The sequence below is a fragment of the Acipenser ruthenus genome, chromosome 20 (assembly GCF_902713425.1).
Source record: "Acipenser ruthenus chromosome 20, fAciRut3.2 maternal haplotype, whole genome shotgun sequence".
Taxonomy (NCBI): Eukaryota; Metazoa; Chordata; class Actinopteri; order Acipenseriformes; family Acipenseridae; genus Acipenser; species Acipenser ruthenus.
The window spans coordinates 5368877-5379527 of NC_081208.1; the positions used below are offsets into that span (position 1 = coordinate 5368877).

The following is a 10651-nucleotide window of genomic DNA, read 5'->3' on the forward strand; positions in this document are numbered from 1 at the left end:
CAGTGCATGTTAATATTGGCATGTTCTGAATGATTTATGAACGGTCAATATCAGTTGTTTATTGTTTACTGTAATCTTAAACCTCCACTGTTTAAAATATTTAAAGTGCTAAGTAACTACGCAATGCACTACACGAGGCGCTAAGTGGAAACGCATTTCTGTTTTCTCTGGGCGCGCCCTCGCGTTCTTGAAGCAGCTGCAGTGACCACCTGCGTCAGGCGCGTTCACGACGCGCGGGTGCGTGACCGCCACACATGCGCAGCCGTATCTTTTCCACAAGGCCACTATCAATCGATCAGAGAGTAGAAGATGGCGGCGGATCGAGTCTGAGGGGAGAGATCGATCACCGAACCACTCGATCGACCGAGGCCAACGTACACCCAAAATATTGACGAAAGGATACCCCGAAGCGTGAAGGGGAGTCGAAGGATTTTTTGGCCTGGCTATAACAGGTACATGTTCTCGAATTTAGCGGGGAAAAGGCCCGGGAGCTTGTAAGGGTAGACGAGCAGGCAAAAGGCAGGCCGCCCCACCGCAAGCGCCATCTTCTCTGCGGCCGCGGAGCTAAGACTGGCAGGCAATATCAGTTAATCCCGGATAGAGAGCAAGCGAGATAAAGGGGGATACTAATCAATCTGCTGCATCGTCAATCAAAACAACAACAGTGTCAGTCTGTCCGTCATAAATGTGTATAACGGCATTCTAAAGCATAAGCGCAAGGAAATCGTTTGCTTGGATGCCTTGCAAATCCAAAACAGCTTTAGCTTTAATTGCTGATGCGAAGCTTGCGTGGCGCTATTCGCATTAGATAAAAAATATATGACTCTTGTGCTTTTGCAGTTGGCAGAGTCGGATAGGGAGTCGCGCTTATAACTGTTTAAGATTCGGCAATGCGCCACAGTTCTCTGCACTAACACCACTGTATGATTATGCTTTGTTAATATGGCGCCTAGAAGCGGTAGTCGTCGTATTTAGTCAACATTCGTTACAAAATACTGTGCCTGCCTCTCATGGCTGAAGAGAAAGGGAAATGTATGTTTATTACAAAAAAAAAAAAAAAACACGTTTTATAGGCGTATGTTTGTCAAACCGATTTTAATTGAATGAATTCTGTTAACGTTTATATTGTGTTGCTCAATAAAGTTGTAGGCTATCTTAATCATTTTGTGTCCCCGCCCACGACTTCTGAGTCCGGCAGGCTGCCCCCTAGTGAAATAAAAAGATGCTGCGTCAGTACCAGGCTGTAATTTATACCTTTTCCTAATAAAGTGCTGTAGATTAATAATGCACTGCCTCTGTGTTATTGATAACCTGTCAAAGAGCCCTGCCAGGTCCGTTTAATTTATTCATACACAAGCTGTCGCTGGAGGAAAGTAGCGCCTGATCATGTGTGTCATAATTCCATTTCAAGTTTTTTTTTCAGCTTGCTTATCCCATGTAAAGTGGCTATGTTTCTAGCAGTCGAAAGTTTGCACAGTCATTTCCCATTCCACGTGCCTATGACGGCCCCCGATTTTGAAAAGGTTGTTTTTCCTTCAGTGATTGGCCCCAGCAGGAATGGATTTCCCTTGGCACAGTGGAAAGGTCCTGGAGCAGTTTGACCAGCAGAGGCAGATGGGGCTGCTGTGTGACTGCACCTTTGTGGTGGACGGCGTGGACTTCAAAGCACACAAAGCCCTGCTGGCAGCCTGCAGCTTGTATTTCCGCATGCTGTTTGTTGAGCAGAAAGATGTCGTGCACCTGGACATCAGCAACGCGGCAGGTAATGTGCTGCAACAAAAAAGACAGCGACCAACTCTCGAATGTCTTATCAGTGCACTCTATTGTGTTTTAAACAAAGAGATTATACAGGGGGAAAGCCCACATTTTGATAAACTGAAGCATTTGCATGTTGCATGCTTTGTGTTTCTGCATTCCACATGGTGCAGCTTCCTAATGCTTATAAAATGTGAATGCAATTCTGGGATTACTGTTTTGTGCATTAAGGACATAAGGGTTAGTATAAACTTGTTATAAGCTTTATTGGCTGACGGTCCACTTGTGCTTCCCTACAGGTCTTGGACAAGTATTGGAATTCATGTACACTGCGAAGCTCAACCTGACCAATCAGAACGTAGACGATGTGTTAGCAGTCGCTGGCTTCCTCCAGATGCAAGAGATTGTCAACGCCTGCACTGCCTATAAAACCCTGACTGGACCACTGCAGGTCACCATAGAGCCATCTTACACTGACAGTATGTAGCCGCATTTTCAAAGCTTATAAGTTCAGGGGGCTCCCTGCTTGAGAACCAAATATGGTCCCAAAGACATTTAAATAATGCCCCAAGAATATTAACATTGTATTATGAACTGTTCATCAAACCCTGTGCACTAAGGATTCCAAGAGGGTGTAGAATTCTGACTTGCTTGATTCAAAGAAATGGTACCTGTAACTAAACTATACTGTACTGTACTATTAAGCAGCAGGAGCCTCATGGGACGTTATGGAATTAGGAAATCAAGTACAATTCTTTGGCACTTAGCATTTAGCATCATAGGTGAATTTAGCAGCTATTAGGTGGAGGGGTGAATAAAACTCAATATTAGAACAACAAAACTACTCTTTTGAGAAATCTTAATTATCAAGTTTCTTTATGTGCAGTTTGAGAGCCTGGATATAGGTGTTTTCTTACCAAGCTCATTGTTTTCTGTGTCCTCGTAATCAGTAGGTTCTGAGAAGATGGAAGAGTTAACAAAAAGCAGCAGCAGCCCTCTTTCAGTGAAACCGGAGGACGAAGCCCCACCACCGTCAGAGGAGAACCTGGGTGGGACCGTGCAGGAGAGTGATGTAGAACAGCCAGCAGAGGGTGATGAACCTCCCAAAGCAGAGACAATGGAAGAACCCACAGGATCAACAGACCAACCAATGACGGGGCCTGCGGTTGAACTATCCGCAGTCGAAGAATCGCAAGAGTCTGCTACCCAATCGGGAGCAGAGCCTGAGGGATCTGCTGCCCGGGCAATAACAGTCACAAAACTAGCAACTGAGCCAGAGGCATTGCCTGAAGGAGCCCAGCCAATAGCAGAGCCAAAAGCACCCGCAGCGCAGCCAATAGAGGAGTCGGCTGGGGTGACAGCAGACCTGGTAGAAGAGGCTCAGGGTGGGATGGAGGTTCAGGGAGAGAAGACTGGGGAGGACAAGTTGGGCGCTGGCTTTGAAGACGATGAAGACGATCCTAATTACAGACCAGGTCAGTAAGCCAAAAAATTTAAAGCAAGCCTGAATAAAGGCTGAATTCACCATCAGTGAAACTGGAGATTTATCGGTTTGGGCCACGTGTGACTAATGCTTCTGTGTTTGGTTTCAGATGTGCCATTGAACGATCCAGTTGAACAGACGACTTACATGATGAGCCGACAGAAGAGAAGAAAGCTAGTGACCAAGCGGGCTGAGCAGGCGGGTACAGATGAACAAGGTACGACCAGCATGTCAGTGTGCAAATTGGGTACTCTTGGCGCACAAAGAGGAGGTGGGAAGCATCATTCTGTGATCTGTTTAACTCAACCAAAGACTTACTTTGAAGGCTTCTATTAGTGAAAGTTTTTTTTTTTAAGAACAGTCCCTTGTGCTTGTGTCTCAGAACTGGAGGAGGGGGAGGTGAGGCTGTCCAAGGAGGAGGGGGAGATAGAGGAGGAAGACGAGGAGGAAGATGAGGATGAGATGGAGGAAGAGGAGGATGAGGAGGAGGCAGAGGACGGACAGATGGACCATGACAGTGGATCAGATGGCAGGCAGCTGCGCTCGGGCGCCCACAACGACCGCAGTGAGTCTCGGGCGTACGGCTCCGTGTTACACAAGTGCGAGGTAAGAAGTCTTTGTATTTGTACCTTCAAATAACATCTTAAAACATGTTTCGAAAACGTTATTTAATAAACAACAAAACATTCTCTTAGTAAAGTATTACTACAACCAAAGTTAAGATATTAAAGATATTTTATTAATGCAACCTCACCTGTGTGTGGTGTAGCATAACTTATCAGAGTGAAAGTGCTTATGCCTGCAGTACCATTTTTCACCTACAGAGGGCTGTATCTCAATTGCTATATCACCACTGTATATTTCCTATGTTAATTCACCTATATAAGCACTACCTGTCTCTAAAGAACGCGGCAGTACCATTAGTTTCAGTCCCACTCAGCCCTGCTTTCTGTTTGATTGGCAGGAGTGTGGGAAGTCTTTCACACACACAGGGAACTTCAAGAGGCACATCCGCATTCACACGGGAGAGAAACCTTTCACCTGCCGAGACTGCAGCAAGGCCTTCTCCGACCCGGCTGCCTGCAAGGCACACGAGAAGACACACAGGTAACCGAGCAAGCCAATACCTCAGCTGCTCCCACCGCTCAGTATAGCGCTCCTCAGTGTATGGTTATATTGCAGTCCTGCGTTTGCCTCCCCTTTTTTAACTAGTAAATCCTCTTGGATTGCACCACCCACCAATTGGGATAATGGGGAAGATTCTGTGTCCTGACAATGTACAATATTTTATAAACAAGTTTGCTGTTCAGGGCTTTGCAATGCCTTATGCTGGCATTGCCTGCAATATTTTAGCCAGCCTCATTGTAAGCAGGACGAGGCTCATGTAACAATATTATAAAAACCTGCTAGAACTACAGCAGCTGATCATACAAGGTTAGAGTGAGCTGGTCAGTGTATTCATGTGTGCTGATCCTGTTCCAGCCCCCTGAAGCCCTACAGCTGTGAGGAGTGTGGGAAGAGCTACCGTCTGATCAGCCTGCTGAACCTGCACCGCAAGAGGCACACGGGCGAGGCGCGCTACAGCTGCGACGAGTGTGGCAAGCTCTTCACCACCTCGGGCAACCTCAAGAGGCACCAGCTCGTGCACAGCGGAGAGAAGCCCTACCACTGCGACTACTGTGAGCGCTCCTTCTCAGACCCCACCGCCAAGATGAGGCACCTGGAGACACACGACACAGACAAGGGGCACAGGTGCCAGCACTGCGACAAGCGCTTTAACCAGGTGAGGACGGGGCTTCATGAGCACCGGACTTTTTGAGATGGGCACTTTTCAGGCCGAAAATAGATTGTAGAGATGAAGGGCTATGACTGGTGTATTGTACAGTACAGCACAGCAAGCTATTGGTTAAATAGAGGAATTAGCTAAAATTATCGTCATACAAAAGTACAGACGTTTGAAGCAGTGAGTATTATAGCTTGGCTCTGGGGTTCAATGAAGCTGCTGTACTGCCAGATCCTTCAGGCACATTATTCTTGTTCGTAGGTTATCAAAGAACCAGAGGTCAGTCAGTTAAACAGATGGGAAAGTCCCTCATGACCGTACGAGCAATCCTAATTAAAACCACGAAACGTAGCCTCCGAATGCCCGAGAAGCATGGCTTGATTTATTTCACTTATTTTGTGCAGATCGGTAACCTGAAGGCCCACCTGAAAATCCACATTGCAGACGGGCCCCTCAAGTGTAAGGAGTGTGGGAAGCAGTTCACAACCTCGGGTAAGTCTCCAGGCACCTTTAAACAAGAAACTTGGTTATAAAGTTAGGCCTAAGCCTACCCAATCTGTGGTCCATGGTCCCGAAAAATTTCCAAAATTAGGCAACTCCCAGATTTAGGCTAACCCTTTCCACAACTAATCTTCAGGCCTACACAGCCTCTCAGCAAACGCACCAGTGCCTTCAAACAACATCCTGCTAGGTGCCACCTTGAAAAGGGCTGCTAATCATTGAATCAGACAAATGTTTTAACAATATTTGTCTTTTCCTTTTTATAGTCGTAGGTGTAAAGGGCAGTGTTGTGTGATACAGCAGACGTTTTTTTTTTCTAATACTAGTATTACCATGTTTGCCCCTATCAACCCTTTGTCTGTTGGGAGCTGATGCAGTTCTCCACATTCTCGATCCCTCTCAAGTTCACGTTTTCTCTGCAGAGAGGTCATTGTGAATTAATCGCTGCTGATGTCATCCTGGGGTTTCCTCTCCCTTTCAGGCAACCTGAAGAGACACCTGCGAGTGCACAGTGGGGAGAAGCCCTATGTGTGTATGCACTGCCAGCGCGCCTTCGCTGACCCTGGGGCTCTGCAGCGCCACGTCCGCATTCACACTGGTAAGCATGGAGGGTGCCCAGTGTGTGTGTGTAGGGTATCACTGTAGAGAATATCCAGATCTTTATGCATTGTGACAGAGCCTGCTCCATCGACATTACAACGTCTTCAGTCGGTGTGTTTGCAGGGCAAAACTATACCCGACATCTAACTGACAAACAAAGGGCCTATGGAGCAATGTTTTTTTTGTTGTTGTTGAAAGGACTCAATTAATGTCACATTACACGTTCATAATCTGTTTTTGCATTGTTAAATTCTAAGTGAACAGACGGAAACAAAATCTGGTGTCTAGGGGCAACAAAAACGTGGTTCAGCGGAGTAGTTTCATATAGTCAATAAACATGAATCTATGAAGGCAGTTTTATGCAGCTCCCCTTTCACTAGTGATCTCCTCAGACTGCATTACCCTGTCTAGGGGAATGGGCTGGTAAGCATTGTGCTGTGTTTTGCAGGAGAGAAGCCTTGCCGCTGTATGGTCTGTGGAAAGGGCTTCACTCAGGCCAGCTCCCTGATTGCTCATGTTCGCCAGCACACTGGAGAGAAACCGTACGTCTGTGATCGCTGTGGAAAGAGGTGAGGTCCTGGGGGGGTTAAACAAGCCAGGAAACAAACAAGCGTTCAATCTGAAATAGATTCTTTTAGAACCAGTTGGAAGACGGAGCGATTTATCATCTTTACCCAATATCTTTCTCCATGCAGGTTTGTCCAGTCCAGCCAGCTGGCCAATCACATCCGCCACCACGATAACATCCGGCCTCACAGGTGCAACGTGTGCAACAAGGCCTTTGTGAATGTAGGGGACCTGTCTAAGCACATCATCATACACACAGGTAAACCAGAACCCATGGGCAGCGTCACAGAGCCTTCCTAGGACAGCCTGGGTGTGTGCCCTCTCTCAGACTCAATTTGAGAACGATTTCCTCTTTAAGGGTAGTTTGTTTCCATTGTATTCCCGGGAATGGCATTTAGGTGGAGGGTACGTTCTCAGAGAGCAGTGGAATTGAGCAATGCTCTGCGTGCCATGGTTGAATGAAGGAGCGTTTCAGTACAGTTTCCTGCCTTGTGTTCCAGGTGAGAAGCCGTACCTGTGTGACAAGTGCGGTCGCGGGTTCAACCGCGTGGACAACCTGCGCTCCCACGTCAAGACGGTGCACCAGGGCCAGGCCGGCATGAAGAAGCTGGTCACCAAGTCACACGAAGACCTGGAAGAAGACGAGGTCAGCATCGTCACCGTGACAACAGACGAGATCGTAACCCTGGCGACCGAGGCTCTGGCTGCTAGCGCAGTGGCGCAGCTCACAGGTAGTAGAGCTGAGGTTAATACTCCTGTCTGCCAGCCTTATCTCTCTCATGGACATGCTGACATCCAGTTCCTCAGCTCAGCCCTCTAGAGGCACACTGGCTCCAGTCTTCTTTGTAGTAGAATACAAAATCTATTGAGAAATATGAAGTGGGTGCTCCCGGACTAGCTGTTTATATACTTGATTGGTTTGTTTCAGTGGTTCCTGTGGCGACGGCAGTGACAGCTGATGAGACAGAGGCACTAAAGGCTGAGATCACCAAGGCAGTGGAGAAGGTGCAGGAAGCAGGTAGGACTGAGGGGCTCATCTCCAAGAGGAGACATTAGTCTCGTTATTTAAAACCTCCAGCTACGTCCCTGTCCTCGCAGATGAAAAACAGAATGCTGATTGCTAAATTCATTCACAAGGGTCCAAAGAATAATAGTGACAAGTTTAACCATCATTCCTCTTAGCTGTCCTTCATCTGCACATTTACAAACATTACAAACGTCTAAGTGAGGTGGTAAAAAAAGAAATTATGTCAATATGGCTTTTTACAATTGTTATTTACCTACATACCCTTTTGTCCTGTCTGTGCTGTGATGCAGAAAGCAATCAAACCCAGTTCACTACGTTTTCCCAGCTGAGCAGGGCCTGTCTTGTAGTGCCCATTTTTTCAATGTGTGTGTGTTCTCCTGTTCAGACCCGAACACCCAGATCCTGTACGCCTGTGACTCTTGCGGGGACAAGTTCCTGGATGCCAGCAGCCTGGCCCAGCACGTGCGCATCCACACCGCCCAGGCGCTTGTCATGTTCCAGGCCGACTCCGATTTCTACCAGCAGTACGGGGGCACCGCATCCTGGCAGACCACTGAGCAGGTCATTCAGACGGGGGAGCTGCTGTTCCGCGCCAGGGACGGGGATGGGGATGGAGATGGAGAGGAGCTGCAGACCAGCGAGGGGGAGCCTGTCGAGATGGAGTGCACCAGCCAGCCTGCAGAGTGAGAGAGAGTGTGGGCCCAGGCAATCAGAGTGCACTGAGCTATAGTAAAGGCTGGTTTCACAGACTCCCATTTAGAATTGGAATACCTTCCGTAATGTTGCATTAGGTAGTTCTGGACTAGTGCTAATCGGGGTCTGGAAACCAGCCATATATATCTCATCTCAATAACAGATCCAGTTCACAAAGCTTGTTTTGAGATTAAATGAATTTTGATATGCATTCAGCTGTTAAGCCGAGAACAGTCTTATGTATATCAAACTATATTCTTAAAAAACGACATTGAAAAAACAAAAGCTTTGTAAGTCCTTAAAGCTTTGTAAATATTGTGCTACAATGTGTGATTTCCCTCTAAATTTGTAATGGTGCAAAGCAAGAAATATTTTTTCAACAGCTGGTTTCTCATTTAAAACAGCATTTGCCACATCAGTTGTTCTGTGTACAAAATTATATGACAGTGTATTTAAAAAATAAAGGAGGATCAGGTTTAAACTAAAATCTTTTAAATCAAAATTGGTAATGGAACTGCTGAAAGTAGATGAGGTGACACCTCAAATCATGAATATGTTTTCAACATTTCCTTTTTTAACTTAAAAAATCAAAAAAGTATCTGCTGTGGTATTTATTTCCCTATGCATAGTATCTGTGAATGTTCATAAAATGTAAACAAACATTTACATGTATCAATAGTTATAATATTTAGTGCTAAGGTTATGATTTAGGGCTTCGAGATCTTAGTTTTAAGATGAGACTGCAGCAGAACTTTGCATCCTGAAATGCTTGACTTGTGCACTTATATTGAGCATAATCATTAAAACCGAATGGTGAAAATGTCTTTTTATAGTTGATTGCTTTGTGTTTGCTAAAGGAGAGGTGCCCCCCTCCCTCCTGCTGTGTATAAACTGGGATTGTTCATGCTCTGAGTGTACACTTTCTTGTTTCAATGTAAAAAATGTATTTTAATTCAGTATTTGTTAACTTTATCCCTATCCTGCCCTAGAATACAGCCACACCTGAAGTTACAATTTGAGTATCTCTCAAGGTGCCCAAAACATTTTACGGTATATCTACGCTCATCTTTGTTTGAGTATTTTTATTTCTCAGTTGATTGGGTAGACATTTTTATCCTGAAGGGCAACACTGTATGCTATCCCTAAAGAAATGGTGAATGCTTTTTCAAAGTCAGATGGTCTGATCCCCAGAATACTCAGATCAGCCCCTCATCGTTGTGTACAGCTTTTGCATTATCCTGAGGCATTTCAACCATTTGAAGTACTTTACAATGGAATGGTATCCCTTAGTCTGACTTGGTGCACTGTGTTAATGGCATCATGGAGTTCTGTGTGACCAATTCTTGCTCTTTTCTTTTGGTCTGTTTGTCTAACCAGTGTTGCTTGGCAACATAAGGCTCTGGGTTTGCAGTCAACACCCATTCTCTCTCAAAAAGAATATGTCTCTACCACAGCCAGCTGCTCCAAATTGGAACGTAGGCAGGTGTTTTAATACTTCACGTGAGATGGATCCATACAGATCAAACTGTTCTCTAGCTGCGGCTAGGTGGAGGTGTGGGAAACTCGAGTTTAACTGGGGCTGGGTGCTTTTCCTTCTGTTGAACCTGCCAGCCAGTGTAAGTAGAAGATGAAGTATCCCATTTACTTTAAAGTAACCAGACCTGCCTGGGAGCCTTCAGACATCAATGCAGAGAAGCCTAATGCTACAGGCATCTAACTACTTTTCTATAGGGATATATACTGCAGGAACTCTACCAACAGATAGATAAATAAAATCTGCTTTTTCTCACAATCCCTTGTTGACAGTCTCCTCATTCTGCAGTACAGTAACGTTTTTGTATGGTATAATGAGCTATTTTCATTAGAGAAATATTTGAAAAGGTAGTTTTTAGATCAGCTTAATATTTTTTAAATGTTACACATAATCACAAACTATTAATTAAAACGTACATTTTCTTAGTACTGCTATTAAAACAGCCACCTGATCAAACACTACCAGCAAGTTTCAGTCATTCATATTTAAACACTGGCTATTAAGCTAATACTACAAATGAACACAAACTATTAAGCTACTACTATATTATGTTGCCTATTAGTTTGATAAGGCAAATTATTTTTCCGTCACAAAAATGCTGTATTCCAGCACAGCAAATGCTTTATATAATAGCATGCACATTATGCTGTTTCCAAATGAAGTCAACAGCATACCAGTGTTATTTGCCACTAGCGAGCAGCACAGCAC

General features: G+C 45.2%; 1 protein-coding gene across 3 annotated transcripts; it reads left to right on the forward strand.

The window, feature by feature from the left end:
- Positions 1-190: 190 nt before the first annotated feature.
- Positions 191-10201, forward strand: LOC117425784 (zinc finger and BTB domain-containing protein 17-like). Of its 3 annotated transcripts, none has more exons than XM_058993274.1 (15): positions 191-452; positions 1540-1762; positions 2055-2234; positions 2709-3230; positions 3348-3455; positions 3600-3844; positions 4203-4345; positions 4721-5021; positions 5426-5513; positions 6004-6120; positions 6571-6691; positions 6818-6948; positions 7190-7420; positions 7618-7707; positions 8102-10201. In XM_058993274.1, exons 2-15 carry the CDS (start codon positions 1558-1560, stop codon positions 8401-8403), a joined length of 2784 nt encoding a protein of 927 aa, XP_058849257.1. In that variant the 5' UTR covers positions 191-452; positions 1540-1557; the 3' UTR covers positions 8404-10201. The 3 variants fall into 3 exon arrangements, with proteins under 3 accessions (XP_058849257.1, XP_058849256.1, XP_033898937.3); XM_058993273.1 differs by having other exon boundaries at positions 195-452; positions 2706-3230; XM_034043046.3 differs by having other exon boundaries at positions 196-452; positions 2706-3230; positions 3621-3844.
- Positions 10202-10651: the final 450 nt, after the last annotated feature.